At 41.9% G+C, this 19,459-nt stretch overlaps 2 protein-coding genes across 2 annotated transcripts; both read right to left on the bottom strand.

Annotated features, from left to right (window-relative positions):
• Positions 1-1,903: 1,903 nt before the first annotated feature.
• LOC110506641 (anoctamin-9) lies at positions 1,904-16,526 on the bottom strand. Its single transcript, XM_021586413.3, has 24 exons — positions 16,257-16,526; positions 12,981-13,052; positions 12,717-12,839; positions 12,368-12,510; positions 12,224-12,273; positions 12,064-12,122; positions 11,828-11,907; positions 10,591-10,725; positions 10,350-10,443; positions 10,194-10,254; positions 10,010-10,092; positions 9,669-9,773; positions 9,374-9,538; positions 9,260-9,296; positions 7,377-7,488; positions 6,815-6,872; positions 6,592-6,689; positions 6,130-6,329; positions 5,768-5,920; positions 5,522-5,666; positions 4,455-4,577; positions 4,102-4,195; positions 3,628-3,740; positions 1,904-3,477 (listed from the first exon to the last, which is right to left on the bottom strand). Exons 1-24 carry the CDS (start codon positions 16,278-16,280, stop codon positions 3,444-3,446), a joined length of 2,361 nt encoding a protein of 786 aa, XP_021442088.2. The 5' UTR covers positions 16,281-16,526; the 3' UTR covers positions 1,904-3,443.
• A 326-nt stretch (positions 16,527-16,852) lies between these two features.
• LOC110506643 (U5 small nuclear ribonucleoprotein TSSC4) lies at positions 16,853-18,189 on the bottom strand. Its single transcript, XM_036964568.2, has one exon. The coding sequence runs from the start codon at positions 18,187-18,189 to the stop codon at positions 17,248-17,250; it is 942 nt and encodes a 313-aa protein (XP_036820463.1). The 3' UTR covers positions 16,853-17,247.
• Positions 18,190-19,459: the final 1,270 nt, after the last annotated feature.

Below are 19,459 nucleotides of genomic sequence, written 5' to 3' on the forward strand. Positions count from 1 at the left end.
AGCTCAGTGAGGTTGGATGGAGAGCATTTGTGAACAGCAGTTTTCAGTTCTTTCCACAGATTCTCAATTGGATTCAGGTCTGGACTTTGACTTCGCCATTCTAACACCTGGATATGTTTATTTTTGAACCATTCCATTGTAGATTTTGCTTTATGTTTTGGATCATTGTCTTGTTGGAAGACAAATCTCCGTCCCAGTCTCAGGTCTTTTGCAGACTCCATCAGGTTTTCTTCCAGAATGGTCCTGTATTTGGCTCCATCCATCTTCCCATCAATTTTAGCCATCTTCCCTGTCCCTGCTGAAGAAAAGCAGGCCCAAACCATGATGCTGCCACCACCATGTTTGACAGTGAGGATGGTGTGTTCAGGGTGATGAGCTGTGTTGCTTTTACGCCAAACGTAACGTTTTGCATTGTTGCCAAAAAGTTCAATTTTGGTTTCATCTGACCAGAGCACCTTTTTCCACATGTTTGGTGTGTCTCCCAGGTGGCTTGTGGCAAACTTTAAACAACACTTTTTATGGATATCTTTAAGAAATGGCTTTCTTCTTGCCACTCTTCCACAAAGGCCAGATTTGTGCAATATACGACTGATTGTTGTCCTATGGACAGAGTCTCCCACCTCAGCTGTAGATCTCTGCAGTTCATCCAGAGTGATCATGGGCCTCTTGGCTGCATCTCTGATCAGTCTTCTCCTTGTATGAGCTAAAAGTTTAGAGGGACGGCCAGGTCTTGGTAGATTTGCAGTGGTCTGATACTCCTTCCATTTCAATATTATCGCTTGCACAGTGCTCCTTGGGATGTTTAAAGCTTGGGAAATCTTCTTGTATCCAAATCCGGCTTTAAACTTCTTCACAACAGTATCTCGGACCTGCCTGATGTGTTCCTTGTTCTTCATGATGCTCTCTGCGCTTTTAACGGACCTCTGAGACTATCACAGTGCAGGTGCATTTATACGGAAACTTGATTACACACAGGTGGATTGTATTTATCATCATTAGTCATTTAGGTCAACATTGGATCATTCAGAGATCCTCACTGAACTTCTGGAGAGAGTTTGCTGCACTGAAAGTAAAGGGGCTGAATAATTTTGCACGCCCAATTTTTCAGTTTTTGATTTGTTAAAAAAGTTTGAAATGTCCAATAAATGTCGTTCCACTTCATGATTGTGCGCCACTTGTTGATTCTTCACAAAAAAAATACAGTTTTATATCTTTATGTTTGAAGCCTGAAATGTGGCAAAAGGTCGCAAAGTTCAAGGGGGCCGAATAGTTTCGCAAGGCACTGTATGTCCACATAAACATGCCATTTTTAAAATAAGAACAAAAGTATTTTATATGCTGTGTTACATTAGTATTTCTGCAACCTCACTGAATGCATTCCAGATATGAAGTGAACCCACTAAGAGGATTTAAGTTATTGGAACACTGAGAATATTTTGGGTTTAACTCTAATAGAGGGGAGGAACTCTCAATGAAATGACAGGCCAGGGGACATGGATAGAATAGTTTTATCTACAATAAGATGACATGTAGTTAGGAACTGCTTTTAGCAGACCATGTAGATGACCCCTTTCATTTCCCTTCACCAAAACTGTTTACACAAGGTAGGTTATGTAGTTTAGTGCTGTATGTAACTTTGGGCTGTAGGAGAGAAGACCACTCTGCCCTCTTGTGGTATACAGACATTATGGTCATAGAGGGTTGTTTCATAGCAACCGTCTAATGGACCAATTGTCTCTAACATCTCTCTTTATTTTATTTACCTGACCTAATGTAAAAAGTATTTTTTTGTTGTTGATCAGGCTTAACTTGTCAGAGAAATAGACAGGGTGTGGTCCACCAAATGGCAGTTAATTGTGTCTACTTAGCTTACCAAAAAAAAGTCCTCAAGTACACATTCAGCTGAGAGTAAAATCACTGCAAGCTTTAATCTTTGTCCCGTCTGTCCATCAAAAGTGAGAAGCAAAAGGACAAAATTACAATGCACTTTCACGCAGGTGATAGACTGATGAGCAAAACCCTGTCACATACTGTATGTACAATAAAAAAACAAAACAGTAAAGCAACTCAAAATGTACACCTTTCCAACAACAATACAATATCCATAGGTATTGGCTCAAGTCATTTCTGAATTATACTTAAATGTTTTTACAAAAGGTCAACATTGTTGACCTATGTTTGAATTTAAAAAGCGATAACAATTTTCCCGAATATCATTTCAAATAAAGAATTAATGCAGTGGATTAAAAGTAAAGTTAAGAGATGCATAATTATATAACAAAGATATTAATATTTCAAAGATAAATTACATTATTCACACTTTGTGATTCTTTATGTTGAGAGAACATTGAGGTTACTAAAAGCATGTAAACAGGAAACATCAGTACAGTATTTGCAAAACAGGTTGTTACACCCTTACCAAAAATAAAACTACCGCAGTTCTTTGTAAAACATTCATATTGGCCAGAGTAAGGGAGTCAATACATTTCAACTCAGGTTTTCCATTTGTATAGCACGTACAGTTTGTGAAACAAAATTAACCCCAACTCTGTTAATGTATAGGTATCCCTGCTAGGTTAACCTAATGTAGCAGGCAGAAAATAAATCTGCACACTGAAGAAGGCTGCAAAGTCGAAAAGCCTGTACGCTATCCCTGATGCAGTGAAAACATGTTTGGTGCACGGACCCATCACACCTTTTTATTTATCTGAATTCACACGTTTTATGCACCAACCAAACTTCTGAGAGACTGCGATGATCCCCTTGTGATTAGGAAAAATAAATGCCTGAAACTAGATCCCCTACATACTGGTCTTGACGAGAAGAAAAAAAACTTTATCTTCTGCACTGTTCAACCAATCCGGTAAATGTGGAGGAGGAGTTAAGATGGAGTGTCGCCTTGTTAACGTCCAAAAGCGGAAGTTGCGTCACAGGCTCTCTTTCCATTTCCCCTGAAAACCAGAACATCTGGTTGTTGGGGACTCGGCTGAGGCTACTGCTGGGTCATCAGTCATTCAAGAAAATACAATGTTATATGGACCTCTTCTTATGAACCCCAGTTGTGGTTTGGCGTCTGGTATCTGGGGTTAGTCTGTCAGTATATTGCTTCATTTATATTGGGGTACACTTGCTTATATGTGAAATACAGTTTGGAGCCGTTTAATCCTCGTAGAAACTTGTTGCCCCGATCGGCTATCGAGACACCCTCGCAAGCGCCACGGGTGGCCATTAATCACACAGGTATAAACAGCATTGACCATGTGGGAGAAAACGCAGAGGTGTTGGGAGATGGAGCTGTCCTACCTCTCATAACAACCAGGCGCTAACTATTCTGTAAGATGCTGATCTCAGGTCAGTGCAGAGAGCATCACTTTTAATGTGTATTTTTCATGGGCTTCAAAGTCATGCTGGTCATGTCTCAGGATGTTCCTCCGTTGTGGTCATCACACATCTGTGGACTGGCTGTACTTCATTTCCCTGTCAACACAGACAACATTTGTTTTAATCCGATCATGGAAATCACTATGGTGATAATAAGTTCCATGCAGATGAAGTACGACAACACTTAATCATACATGTTCATACCAGGAATATTGTGGTAGTCTATAACCATATGTTTTAACTCACTGCAGTTCATCTTTGAGCCTACTGAGTTTGTCCTTCAGTCTGTCGTTCTTCACCAGCATGGGGGAGTCAGGCACAAACCAGGCAGCAATGCATTTAAAGATGACCACTACATGCTACAGATAGAGGTGAAAGACAGACAGGCTTGTTCAATCATATCCATGATATTTGGTATTGCTCAATTGCCATTTGGAGTTGCAAGGATAAGGTTTTGACAAAACCCTAAACTCACCTTTTTAGCTTGGCCTTTAACAAGTGATTTTATAGTTTTAGACATCCTTGGCGTTTGCTTTTACATCTTTAGTTTTATTGTAAAGTGTCATGATTTTAAATAATGTTTGATTGGATCATGGGTGCAGAGCTTAATTAAAATCAATAACATGGAATTCAGTGATTCCTGATGTGCCAAAACTAAACTGAAAATAATGTAAGTAGTTTGACGTAAATACACATTCACAGATGCAAAGAAAGACATACCTCAAATAGGACGACGAAGGCAAAGCGTACAGCCATGATGAGCCAGAACTGGGAGGTGAGGCTGTAGTCAACATCATTTCTGTAGTCTTTATAGCTGGGAACACACACCAGTTTCACCATCAACAATCTCTCTCAACAACTACTGGTATCACTGGACTGGGTTTCTTTCTGTGACTGCATAGACTCTAGCTACATGTATGGATGCCTGAGGAGAATTGGTTGCTTTGGTTTCTGATTATTCAAACACTTTGTTAATATAAACAGTGAAATTCAGAGATGGGCAGTAGGGTTGAGCCAGGCTTTGGTAAATAGTAGCTTCCGTAGTGACCTAGTTGTGCCTCACAGATGCCCACCTGCATTGTGTAACATTGAAGCCGCTCTCTGTGATCAGTTGACTGGGGAAAAAGTCCTTCCGCACATTCAGGTCTGTTATATGAACAGTGGATAGGGTGTCGTTGATATAGCCCTTCATACAGCTATAAGGGGGGAAAGGGATTATGGTCATATAAAAACAAACCCTTCTCCAACTCATGAGGTTTTATGCAGCTAACCGTTTTGAGAACCCAAAAAGTAATGCCCCATGAATCAACACAAAACATACAACTTAGCTTGCTTATACAAAATCATAATTGGAAATACATTTCAAACAAATAGTCACATGATAGCATGGCGAGTCAGTATTATTACAACTTTAGGATGTCCTTGACATCTGCCACCAGTGTTTATCCACAGCATGGTTACTTATGCCAATAAAGACTAAACTAGGGAACTGTTGAACTCTGCCTTTGGAACAGTTTCAATAGAGAGACAGTAGCAAATGTAGTCTTTATTTTATTTTTCTCCCCAATTGTCGTGATATCAAAATTGGTAGATACAGTCTTGTCCCATCGCTGCAACTCCCGTATGGACTTGGGAGAGGCGAAGGTCGAGAGCCATGTGTCCTCCGAAACACGACCCTGCCAAGCCGCTCTGCTTCTTGACACATTGCTCGCTTAACCCGGAAGCCAGCCGCACCAATGTGTGGGAGAAAACGCCGTACAACTTGCAACCGTGTCATCGTGCATGCGCCCGGCCCGCCACAGAAGTCGCTAGAGCGTGATGGGACAGGGACATCCCGGCCGGCCAAACGGACGACGCTGGGCCAATTGTGCGCCGCCTCATGGGTCTCCCGGTCATGGCCGGCTGCGACACAGTCCGGGACCAAACCAGGGTCTGTAGTGGCCCCTCAATCACTGCAATGCAGTGCCTTAAACTACATTCGAGCCTCCTGAGTGGCGCAGTGGTCTATCAGATGACATTATCTACATTATTACTATGGCATTCATTGTTTTAAGAGTCCAGACCATGTGTGAGAGGTCTACTCTACTGTAGGTGCAACTCATGCACCAGTCACTGCATAATGTGCTACAGTAGAACTTACTGTACATTTTCTTCTCCATTGGCACAGGGACCGTAGTGATAGCGATAGACCAGCCGAGGGATGAAGTCTGAGGACACCCCAATGACTAGCCCATTGGCAATGACAGCCAGAACACCAATAGCTTCCAGAACTTTGATCCATATACCTGAGAAATCATATTATGGGATGAGCATACAAGCCCCAACAAAAACATGGTAAGGAGTTTACCAGAGAAGCACAAGCTTTTGCATATACTGTTTAACTCACCAATATTATTGGTTTTCTTGGGGACTAATCTGCGTTCCAAGCTGACCATCTTGATGGCATCCAGACGGATCTCAAAGATATTGTTGATGAGGGCCAGTAGAGGGGCCAGAGGGAAGGCCGCCACAAAGATGGTGGTAAAACTGAACTGAAGAACTGCATGAGAAGAGTGTAATAACACAACAGAGATTTAATATTCAACACAGGGGATTGGGAAGTCAATAAAAACAACTGGGCAGAATCATTGAACATAAAAGAAACCATGAATCACAGTGTAAGAGAGAGATAGAATCACTTCGGTGAAATAAATAAAGACTTTGGACTTAGACATCCATGAAAGGTAGTGACTTGTTAATGTGACGTACCCATTTCCAGAAACTCATTGAAGAGACTGAAAAAGTTTACGTCATTCAGATCGTAGTTGCGCAGCCAATCATGCAGCTTGCAGATATCACATGGGTCATGGCCCCTCTTCTCCTCTTCGCGACATGCATTTTTGTAGCAGTCGCCACACTTCCTCTCCAGCTTCTTAGTTGTAGTCCTTTTGAAGTAACTCTTGAACCAGCTGCACAACAACATAGGACAACCTAAAGTGAGAAAGTATGATGCTCCACTTTGGATGTCCAATTCGGTTCATTAGAATTAATTCAATTCATTAACTATAATTCATTTTTACATGGGGTTTTGTCATCTGACTGACAGTCAGACGTTTATTTGAATTACCAAAAGCTTACTCAACACATCAAAGGGCTTATTCAACCTATTCATTTCCTCAGAATGTATCTATGTTAAGCAGGTAGAAAACCATAGCTATATATTGTACTTACGGCACAATAAACTCAAAGATGTTATTCAGTGTCTGTTTGAGCACCATGATGACGGCCATTTGAATGAAGAGGTCAGTGAGGCAGCCACTGGGATGACACTGGTAAGGACAGGAAAAGGCAGATATGGCAACAGTCTAAAGACAATCCAAACCATTCAACCATGTCATAATCCCATGTTAAGTAATACTTTAAAAAATATATATAATAGTGATGAGCTACCCACCTCCTCCAATCTCCATTTACCAAAAATACGAACATAGCTGCCTGGGCGACCATTTATCCTATGCACGAGAACAACGTGTTAGATTCATTAAATGTAAGCACATATGCATAAACATTTCAAATACTTACACATTTATGGTTCAGGACTCAAACATTTCAAGATACATGGACACTTGAGGATACAGAAAGCACCTTCTCCGTACAGCTAGGCTGCCCATGACAGCTGACACAGAGCAGTACTTTACCAACAGTTTTCCCCTTGGTTTTAGGCTAGTCTGCAATCTTTTATTTATTTGATTTAACTAGGCAAGTCAGTTAAGAAAAAAATCTTATTTACAATGACGGCCTACCCCGGCTAAACCCTAACCCGGATGACGCTGGGCGCCGCCCTATGGGACTCCCAAACACGGCCGGTTGTGATACAGCATGGGATCAAACCAGGTTCTGTAGTGACACCTCTAGCACTGAGATGCAGTGCCTTAGACCACTGTGTCCCTCAGGAGCCCCATGTACCGTCAGCCCGATCAAATATTAATACTACACACACACGTTGCACTCAGTACCTGCCCAGGAAAAATGCCACATATACGAGCGAGGAGAAGAGGGTGAAGAACTGGAAGGTAAACATCTTGACAGTGAAGCTCCTCTCAGTGGCTGCAAGCGACTGTGTCTTCTCTGCAGGCAAAAGCAGCAACATTAGCTAAGTGAGTCAGTGAAAGAAGTTAAGTACAATTCCATCTGATAGAATGAAAGTGATGAACATGTACAGTTGAAGTTGGAAGTTTACATACACTTAGGTTGGAGTCATTAAAACTTATTTTTCATCCACTCCACAAATTTCTTGTTAACAAACTATAGTTTTGGCAAGTCGGTTTGGACATCTACTATGTGCATGACAAGTAATTTTTCCAAAAATTGTTTAGACAGATTATTTCACTTATAATTCACTGTATCACAATTCCAGTGGGTCAGAAGTTTACATACATTACGTTGACTGTGCCTTTAAACAGATTGGAAAACTACTGACAATTATGTCATGGCTTTTGAAGCTTGTGATAGGCTAATTGACATAATTTGAGTCAATTGGAGGTATACCTGTGGATGTATTTCAAGGCCTACCTTCAAACTCAGTGCTTCTTTGCTTTACATCAGGAAAAGCAAAAGAAATCAGCCAAGCCAAAATTGTAGACGTTCACAAGGCTGGTTCATTCTTGGGAGCAATTTCCAAACGCCTGAAGGTACCACGTTCATCTGTACAAACAATAGTACGCAAGTACAAACACCGTGGGACCACACAGCCATCATACCGCTCAGGAAGGAGACGCGTTCTGCCTCCTAGAGATGAACGTACTTTGGTGCTAAAAGTGCAAATCAATCCCAGAACAACAGCAAAGGACCTTGTGAAGATGCTGGAGGAAACAGGTACAAATGTATCTATATCCACAGTAAAATGAGTCCTATATCGTCATAACCTGAAAGGCCGCTCAGCAAAGCCCTGCTCCAAAACCGCCATAAAAAAGCCAGACTACGGTTTGCAACTGCACATGGGGACAAAGATCTTACTTTTTGGAGAAATGTCCTCTGGTCTGATGAAACAGAAATAGAACCGTTTGGCCATAATGACCATCATTATGTTAGGAGGAAAAAGGGAGAGGTTTGCACGCTGAAGAACACCATCCCAACCGTGAAGCAAGGGGGTGGCAGCATCATGTTGTGGTGGTGCTTTGCTGCAGGAGGGACTGGTACACTTCACAAAATAGATGGCATCCTGACAGGAAAATTACGTGGATATATTGAAGCAAAATCTTATGACATCAGTCAGGAAGTTAAAGCTTGCTCGCAAATGGGTCTTCCAAATGGACAATGACCCAAAGCATACTTCCAAATTTGTGACAAAATGGCTTAAGGACAACAAAGTCAAAGTATTGGCCATCACAAAGCCCTGACCTCAATCCTATAGAAAATTTGTGGGCAGAACTGTGTGCAAGCAAGGAGGCCTACAAACCTGACTCAGTTACATCAGCTCTGTCAGGAGGAATGTGCCAAAATTCACCCAACATATTGTGGGAAGCTTGTGGAAGGCTATCTGAAACACTTGACCGAAGTTAAACAATTTAAAGGCAATGCTACCAAATACTAATTGAGTGCATGTAAACTTCTGACCCACTGGGAATGTGATGAAAGAAATAAAAGCTGAAATAAATCATTCTCTATTATTCTGACATTTCACATTCTTAAAATAAAGTGGTGATCCTAACTGACCTAATACAGGGAATGTTTACTAGGATTAAATGTCAGAAATTGTGAAAAACTGAGTTCAAATGTATTTGGCTAAGGTGTATGTAAACTTTCATCTTCAACTGTACATGTTTGATTGTAAATGAAAATGTTCAATATAAACATATGTTCTGCTCATCCAAATTAAGATGTTCCTCTTCAGACTCACCTATCTCACACAGCTTGAAGGCCACGGCCTTGTTGACCTATCCGGGTAAGAGAGGAGAAGAGTTAGGGACTGTGCAGGTCTACATGACTTAGAGGGGTTGCTGGTTGAACTTACTCTGGTCATAACTTGCATGGTGAAGTAGTGTAGTACAGCACCCAGCATTACTGCTACAGTGTTGGCATGGTCCCTTACAAACTCCCATGTTCCCTCTGACAACAGCACAGCAGCAACCACACGGAACACCACCAGAGCGTGGGTTAGCCCGATGATCAGAACCAACTGGTAAAAGAACACACACACACAGTGAGAGGACAACAATGACTGAACCGGAGCTAAACACTGGTATAGCCCAGGATGAAAATTGCTATGTCTGTTTCAATATGGTACTGAGTGACTGACTGGGACTGACCATGAGAGTGACCAGCACCAGAACTAGAGTGCTGCGCAGATAAGAATGGCGAAACTCTTTGGGATGGCAGTCTGGATCATTGACTACTCCCAGGATGAGCTCCTCCTGCAGGCCAGATGGAACAATATTCAGGATTATACCACAGAGGTCTGTGGTCATATCAATCACACAATGGATCACTACCATAAGATGACAGTAATCAATGGGACATTATTTTAGTTACTTGAAAGAGCATATGATTGGATAATATGAATGAGTAACAGACAACCTAAACCATGCTAAAACCTTCCTACAGTATATCCAGACATATAATGGTTTCTTAAGCCTAAGTGAAGCCATACCTCTTCCTCACACCAGTCAAATACTTTCCATTTAGACACAAACGTTGCTTTGTGTCTCTTCCACAGCTCCAGAAAAATGGTAGCTGGAAAAATATGGGCATGAGTCATAACAATGTCTAGATTTATCTGAATTAAAAATGTATTGGGTGGAAATAATCAGTTTTATCCTGTGTGAGAGACTTACCCCACACTGCCATGAACATAGCAAAGAACACCGTCCCCTCATTGTCAAACAGAGGACTCACCTGCACACAAGACACATTTTGAACATACAAACTTCATTAACTATTTTTTAAATAGTAAAGTTTGCAATGCAGTATGGTAGAATGACATGAGTTACCTTGGCATAGGTACAGGTGTCACGCAGCTGCCATACTTGACACCATTTGTCACACCTCGGGCACATAACAGTGTCAGACTCACAGACCTCTTTTCTGTAATATGAAGACACACAATGCACCTTCAGAAACACATGAGTTTTAAAGAGGAGCAACGCCATGTAACCAATTTTTTATTCCTACTAAAATGTCAGCACCAATCAGCTTAATAAAGAATTTGTCTCAGTGGGCCTGTCAACTCACATGAGGGGGCTGGTGTTGAAGAAAGCCAGTGCATACAGGAACACAATCACACCCAGAATGGCTGCAGGGACCAGCAGGATGGTGTACCAGCCCAACCACAGGTAATACAGAGCCACCTTCTCTCCAAAGTAACTCCTGACAGACATAGATACATTTCAGTTTGCATGTTCAAATTCAAACCAGGAAAAGGACATTCCTAATCAGTTAACACCCCTTACTAGGTTTCCAGGGGGATTAAAATAAATATTTAATTAACATGTAGTTTATCTTGATAATTTCCCTTTCACATGACTGACGTAAATGACATGTTGTATTGCTATTTGCATGCTGTATATTTAAGCAATAAGGCATGAGGGGGTGTGGTATATGGCCAATATACCATAGCTACGGGCTGTTCTTAGCTGGTTTAAACTAAGCTTGATGATGAGTTGGTTATTTGAATCAGCTGTGTGGTGCTAGGGAATAAAACAAAACGAGCACCCAGGGGCGGGCCCAGGACCGAGTTTGGGAAATCCTGCTTTAGGTAAGCACATCACGTTTAGCTGCATCGGCAAACCCAAAGTTCTGTGTGGATATAACCACTAGCTGGCATACTTCTTGGTAACAGATTTAATTGCTTTGAAAGTGAGAGGCCTTTTCTTCATTGGGCAAAAGTCTGTTCTCCACCCTCTCTCCCCAGTCCTCTCTCCTCGTTGACCTGGAAACCGATAAGTGGTCAAGGAGAGCAACAATTTTTTGTAGGCAAACTGAAGAGGGTCCTCCCTTCCTCGATAGCCTCATTTTGGCATGGAAGCACAAATGAATCCTACATGATTCCTTTGTGGAAGAGTTTTAATCTTCCACACCCACTTTGAAATCAGCTATTGTTTTCTTGAAGGAGAAAAGCATGCAAACATTTCATAACAATATTCTATTGATCATTTATCTACAACATGTCTTGCACAACTAGCTAGCTACATTTGTTTGTATCACTGTATACATTTACTTGGGGATTCCACCCTGTAAACGTAATTTTCGTCAATGTGCTATTGGACAAGGAGTCTCATTAATTACAAGCACAATTTTGTCCACTTTTCCCCTGCTTGACGTGTCTCCTTGATTACCTATGACCTTTTTCAAAAGGAGGCCAGAGAGGATGGAGGTGAGAGGAAGCAAGAGTTGAATAAATCCAATTGAGGAAAGGCCACTGTGAAACCAAAAGACACAGAAACACAGCAGGATATATAGAAGGTCTTACCTGACATCATCGACAGGCTGGGTCGTACAGAGAGCAGACCATCGTGCCCACTTTTGTTTCAACACCTTTTGCTTGTTCCTCTATAAAAACAGAAAGAGGCTCATACTGTAGATGTATTTCACATCAATTAATTTCATATGGGCTACTTACGATCATACAAGACATAAACAGCTACAATGCCCCTCACAATTGAACAAGTAATCAGGTATTCAAATATTGATGTTTTTTGTTTTTACCTCATGCAGGCAGAACGCGGCCTCAAAGACACCCTTCTCCTGGAGCTCTCTGAGGTTCTCTGTTGTGTTTAAATTAAAAAGATGGTTAGGAGTGCAGAACAATTGAAGTCAGGGACAAATATGTTGCTAAAGAGATCAATGGAGGGAGCACTTCACATACCTCCTGTGTTGATATGGGTGTGGTGTAGGATGTAATGCACTACTCTGATTCTGAAAGAAAAACAGGAACAAGGTAAGAGGACATGTTGGAAGTTAACGTTATTTGCATATGGAATGGCAAGAGTGAGAGTTCAATGCATCTCACCTGGTTGAGTGAGGAACCCTGGCACATTTCCGGTCGCCGCTCCAGTTGCAAGAATCAGACACCTTTAGTAGGTACCTGTACTTGTCAAAGATCTCCTTTGGGGCCCGGACACCATAAAACACCTTGTCATCATGAACGATTTTCTGACACAAAAAGGCAAAGTTCATGATTAGCATTGAACCAGGTTCATTTTGGGAGGATTGGCCATGATGTTACAGTATAAATGTCACACATTCTTTACAGTTGTACACATCCCAATAAAATATTGTACACAACCCAATAAAGTAACATTGCCTCAACATCACTCCATATGGAATTTAAATGTGATTTAATCAAGTAACAAACTCACTGTTACTTTCATGTTTTTCTTCCTCAGGTGGTCAATAAAAGCCACCTGCTTCAGAAACTTTGGGTGATCCTGGTCCTCAACTTTGTCAGCAACTAGAACATAATCATATGTTCTCTGCTGGTGCTATGGGAGACATACAAGCTTTTCTGTATTCTAGGGACTGTCATATAAACAGCTTGAATAATTATCACCTGTATGACTATGTATGTCTCTAAGTTATGAATGCAGTGAAATGAATAGATGGTGTGTGTTGTGCGGTCTCACCAGAATTGGGAGTAATGCCTCCATGGTATTGTCAAAGCCATCCGTGTTTCTCTCCTGCAACTCAATATCATCCTAAAACACAGGGTAACAAAGAGGGACAATTTGACATCTCTCTTGTGATACAAGGGCTAGCCCTCCTCCCCACCTCACTGAAGTGGTCCGCCAGGAATGTGCCAGTCAACATGGACCACAAGGAACCTCTCAGCTAACATAATGGTCAATGATGTGCCTTCATTCACTACAGCCAAATTGTAATTGTGGCTTCAATATCCTGTGTCGAAAAAAGGGGCACTAGGCAAATTCCTTTATACAGTTACAGTCCATGAGATGTCAATAACACACATCTCTAAGCAAAGGGGTAAAACAAATAAAGGCAACTGGGCCATCCCTCTTGCCATCTCTGTTGTTATGCATGTTTCTCTCTAAAGCCTGTCAGTCTTTTACTTTCATTCTTCCAGACTCCCACAGGATTTTCCAGATGACATGCTCCAACACGCCCGTCAGTGAAAATATTCCATAGACTGCTCCTCATACTCAGTGGGTGGGAGTTCTATGCTCTGCTATGTCTCGAGAGATATGATCCAATCTTGACTGATTATATTTTGGAAGTGTGCCACTATTACCCTCTTTAGTGCATAAGATTTAATGAGATAACCTGTTTCACCAGGAGCACAGCCAAGAAGACCAGGCAAACGTTGAAAGGAGGCTGGCTCTGATGTAGGGTACTGTGTAGTGGATATGGCATGGGTTGCCAGAGGAATGGTGTCATACATCAGGCCTCAGCATCACATAAATCATAGACACTCTTCAGAGAAACATGGTCCAAGGTAAAAAGCTGACCTGACAATTTCTCAAAGATCTCATCTAAAGCATGCAGGTGAAGTTATGCTTTAAAACACAAAAGGCCAGATAAGCAACCTTTAAATCTGGGAAATATTTTAAGTTGGTCTGATTTTTTTATAATTTATTTATTTAGCTGCTGCAATGAATCCAGCCTATACAGTGCCCTCGGAAAGTATTCAGACCACTTGACTTTTTCCACATTTTGTTACGTTACAGCCTTGTTCTAAAATGGATTAAATAAAAACAATTCCTCAGCAATCTACATACAATACCCTATAACGACAAATGTTTTTAGAATTATTTGCTAATTTATTAAAACATTTGAACAGAAATACCTTATTTACATAAGGATTCAAACCCTTTGCTATGAGACTCGAAATTGAGATCAGGTACATCCGGTTTCCATTGATCATCCTTGAGATGTTTCTACAACTTGGAGTCCACCTGTGGTAAATTCAATTGACTGGACATGATTTGGAAAGGTACACACCTGTCTATAAGGTCCCACAGTTGACAGTGCATGTCAGAGCAAAAACCAAGCCCTGATGACGAAGGGATTGTCTGTAGAGCTCCGAGACAGGATTGTGTCGAGGCGCAGATCTGGGGAAGGGTACCAAAAAATGTCTGCAACATTGAAGGTCCCCAAGCACACAATGGCCTCCATAATTCTTAAATGGAAGAAGTTTGGAACCACCAAGTCTTGGGGGGAGAAGGGCCTTGGTCAGGGAGGTGACTAAGAAGCCGATGGTCACTCTGACAGAGCTCTAGAGTTCCTCTGTGGAGATGGGAGAACCTTCCAGAAGGACAACCATCTCTGCAGCACTCTACCAATCAGGCCTTTATGGTAGAGTGGCCAGAAGGAAACCACTCCTCAGTAAAAGGCACATGACAGCCTGCTTGGAGTTAGCCAAAAGGCACCTAAAGACTCTCACCCCATGAGAAACAAGATTCTCTGGTCTCTTTGGCCTAAATGCCAAGGGTCACTTCTGGAGGAAACCTGGCACCATTCCTACGGTGAAGCATGGGGGTGGCAGCATCATGCATGTAAATAGCCCATCCAACTACCTCATCCCCATATTGTTATTATTTTATTTTTGCTCCTTTGCACCCCAGTACCTCTACTTGCACATGAATCTTCTGCACACCTATCACTCTAGTGTTTAATTGCTAAATTGTAATTACTTTGCCACTATGGCCTATTTATTGCCTTACCTCCCTAATTTGCACACACGGTATATAGATTTTTTTTCTATTGTGTTATTGACTGTACGTTTGTTTATTCCATGTGTAACTCTGTTTTGTTGTTTGTGTTGCACTGCTTTGCTTTATCTTGGCCAGGTTGCAGTTGTAAATGAGAATTTGTTCTCAACTGGCCTACCTGGTTAAATAAAAGAGAAATAAAAAATAAAAAATGCTGTGGGGATATTTCTCAGCGGCAGTTACTGGGACACAAGTCAGAATCGAGGCAAAGATGAACAAAGCAAAGTACAGCGAGATCCTTGACGAAAACCTGCTCCAGAGCACTCAGGACCTCAGACTGGGGTGAAGGTTCACCTTCCAACATGACAATGACCCTAAGCATACAGCCAAGACAACGCAGGAGTTGCTTCGGGACAAGTCTCTGAATGTACTTGAGTGTCCCAGCCAGAGCCCGGACTTGAACCCGATCTAACATCTCTGGAGAGACCTGAAAATAGCTGTGCAGAAACGCACCCCATCCAACCTGACAGAGTTTGAGAGGATCTGCAGAGAAGAATGGGAGAAACTCCCCAAATACAGATGTACCAAGCTTGCAGCATCATACCCAAGAAGACTCGATGCTGAAACGTAACATAATGTGTAAAAAAAAGTCAAGGGGTCTGCATACTTTTCAAAGGCACTGCACATGGTGAGGCAGAAAATAGTTTCAGGGAACGTCAGCTACAATGAGCTACAGTCATGTGTTCTCAGTCCAAATAAAACACCTGTAATATTTTATTTAACTAGGCAAGTCAGCTAGGAACAAATTCTTATTTACAATGACGGCCTGGGAACAGTGGGTTAACGGCCTTGTTCAGGGGCAGAACAACAGATGTTTACCTTGTCAGCTCATGGATTCGATCTAGGGTGTGTTTGATCCACATCTAGTTCATAGATAAAGCACTGTAGACCACTTTTGGTACGGTAACATAACACAACTCAGCATACTTGCACACAAACTTATAGATGTCTGATACAGGTTATAGCTATACGGAAATAGATTTTAACCTGCTATGACCGTCACCTCAAAGTATCTAAAAAATAGTTTCATTACCATTATCCATGAGCATAACATTTAAAAAATACATTATTCAGTCCAACAATTTCTATACTCATTCAAAATACTGTAGGCAACATGAAAACATGTTTCCTAAACTGTTTGCAGGTGAGTTGTTTATAAATAATCTTCCTCACCTGCTCTGGATCCATTAAGTACATGTTGCAATACGCTCGTTATCCAAATTGAACGAATATTGAAAATCCCCATTCACATCTTCTGTCGTTCGAGCGCAGTTGTCTTCATTACTCACGAAACGTTCACCCCTACTTCAGACAGACGGGGAGCTCTAATTATACTAAAACTATATGAAAAACTACTGTACTGAGCTAAAAAAAATAAATAAGTTGACTTCACTTCCGCGTTTCTGAGTCAATTACTTTCAGGTAGGTAGCGTCATGCTTCTCAAAAGGTGAGGCGCTGATATTGAACGCTTCGGGTGGATTAGTAATGCGGCCATCTGGTCATAATCGGACAGTTGCAGTCGTTTAATAGGTCTACAGTTAGTGACCAAAACTGAGTCTCTTTATATCTCTCTACTCCTGAAAGTGCATGCAAATGATGGGCTTTTCTTATCTGTGAAACCAACGAATGCATTTAATTAGTTGATATGAACGTAGCAATGTCTATGATTCTCCTAAGCACATTCTTCAAATACTGTAATATAACCTATTGGCTTCACATCAGTCACGGAAAATACAGGAACAAAGATTCATAAGTGACAGAGAAACTATTTAGTTGTGGGAAGACTTTACTGCTCCAATAATCAATAATAGTTACAGCAATATGAAAAATGATGCCACTTACAAGGGTCTACTACAAATACAATTGTTTACATTACACTTCCACCAATATACTTGACAGCTAAATTCAATATTCTTTGGACTTCGAAACAGCAATATACATTAGCATTACTGACAAGTGATTTTCATGTCTGAAGTTAATATTCAAAATACACATTTTACATTAATTCTGATGAAAAGTCAAGAGGCCGAAACCATTCCCTTGATTAGGAAAAAAACTCCTCTGCTTGAGGTTCTACAGGGAAGCACTAAAATACTGTCCATATTTAGGGTCCTCCATTATTTCCAGAGGACTTCAATTGATTGAGGTCAAGTATGTGTACTCTCAGTCCTCCTCTTTCTCTGATGTCTTGCGGAAGTTCTTCCTGTTGACGTTCCTATTAATGACGAAGCCAATAGGCGTTTGATCCTTCCTATCACTCAGCGCGCCCTCTTCTTCCCCCACCGGGGTCCACTTCCTCTTCCGCTCACTCTCCTTTGGGCGTTGTGGGGCGATTGCTAGGCCTATACCCTCCTCTTCTTCATCATCATCTAAGTGACAGAGACCCATCCCTACCTTCTTGGTTCGATCAGGCTTGTTAACTTCTTCAGCGTCATCCTTCTGTGGCCGGCTAGGCCTGGAGAACACGATCTTATGCTCTGAGCTACTGCTCTGGCCCTGGTTGAAAGTAGGTATAAAAGGCTCTTCAGGATCATCTTCCATCGTGTTCTCCTTCTTCTGCTGCTGCAGACTTTGTATGTACTGCTGAGCCACCATGCTATTCTTGCTGTCACTGGTCTCTGGCACATCCTCCAGGTCGTAGCGCGTCCAGCGCTCAGGATTCACCAGGTAATCTGGCACTCCTCTCTTCTGAGGAGGCTTGCTGACCAATTCCCCCACCTTCTCCCCATACTTCTTTCCACTCGGCAGCAGTGGGGGTGGAGGGGGACGTGCAAAGACCCCGTCAATGACATTGTCCTGTCCCAAATTGGACGAGGACAGCTTAGCGGCACTCTCCAGGCAATCAAAGATGCTTCGGCTGCGGTTGGAGAAGCTTGAGCTGCCACCTGTCAGACTGAATGCGGGTTTCTTGGGACCGGGACCAGGGCCGGAGTTCTGGTGCACTTCATCATCAGATGAGGACAAGTCTTCCACCTCTGGGTCTATGGACTCATTACGCTCTTCAGGGTCGGAGTCACTCAGAGAGAGGTCATCTGTCAGCTTGATGGCGTCACTGTTGGACAGCTTGTTACGGCCACCGTCTCCATGGTCCTCTTGCTCACACATTGCTCTCAAGGGCCTGGGTCTGATACCACAGGAAGAAATGAAGACTTTCACACAGTCAAGGGGTCAAGAGCCTGGAAGAGTATGAGAAGGTTGTTCTGAGTGGTAATTGAAACATATATGTATGGTAACATAGCATGCATTATAATATTTTCACTTTGTCAAGAAATGACTGACCTTAGCCTGGTAGAGCTGCAACACCGCCACTTTCTGTATCAGTGAGGTTCAATGGTGGTGGCAGTCCTTCCACCCTTGACACACAGAAAGATATACATTAAAAACAGCCATACGGATCTAGCCATTTAAAGCTTTGGCCTATACTGTAAATAATAAGTACATTGACAGCTAAAAACAATGAAACTATAATTTCAGAGCAGTTGCACAACATCAACACAAGATGTCAAGTGTGACATCAGGTGTGGTGAGTCAACTGCAGAGGAGTAGGCCTATAAGTCCTCTGCAGCGTCGTGTGAACATTGAGTACTGTAAGTACCGAGGGCCTTCAGATAATTTCATGTTTGACATCCTACGTAATGTTACCGTTTGTGTTAGTGTGAGGACGTATCTTACTGGAGTTGCAGACTCACAGGTTGTGGGAGCTGGTTGGAATTCTGCTCAGCTCAGATAAGACAACAAACGTGTGGGGATAGATGACAGCTCCAACTTTTGCCATGGTGTGACCAATACCAGAGTGAAATGGTGTAGCGACAATCTGTAAAAAAAATATATATATATAATAATAAATACACGCAGATTACAGTCTGTTACCCACTCACTGCATATATGTAAATTGTGATTACATTGCATACATACAACCAGAGTCATATACTTAGATGGATCTGAATACAACACAGTAGCTCTGGTCCATCACGCAACGACTATGAGTTGCCTTGTATACCACCCATAGAGATATTGTAGTTAGAGGACGCAACATTGTATCTGTCCCATTATGAAATCTGCTAGAGCATGGGCAATGCCACTGAGGCCATCTCCATTTTGAAGTATTCAATTTCCTCCTTCTACTACTATGGAGTGTGTAAACAAACTGAAAGGAGTCATATTGCCACCCGGAGTGTTGTTTGAACAGGTATGAAGCCAAGGTTGGCGATTTACTGACACCTGCAGTTATGTGATGTTTGCTCGTGTGTATAATTAATTGGCTGATCCCTAATGATGACCTGGATGGAATTATGTGATCCTTCCTTAACCTATAGGATGTCCCACTCAGTTCACTACTTAAACTTGTTTAAAAACCTCAATGGCGCTGCCATCC

The sequence above is a fragment of the Oncorhynchus mykiss genome, chromosome 26, assembly GCF_057628025.1.
Source record: "Oncorhynchus mykiss isolate SJ-2025 chromosome 26, ASM5762802v1, whole genome shotgun sequence".
Classification (NCBI taxonomy): domain Eukaryota; kingdom Metazoa; phylum Chordata; class Actinopteri; order Salmoniformes; family Salmonidae; genus Oncorhynchus; species Oncorhynchus mykiss.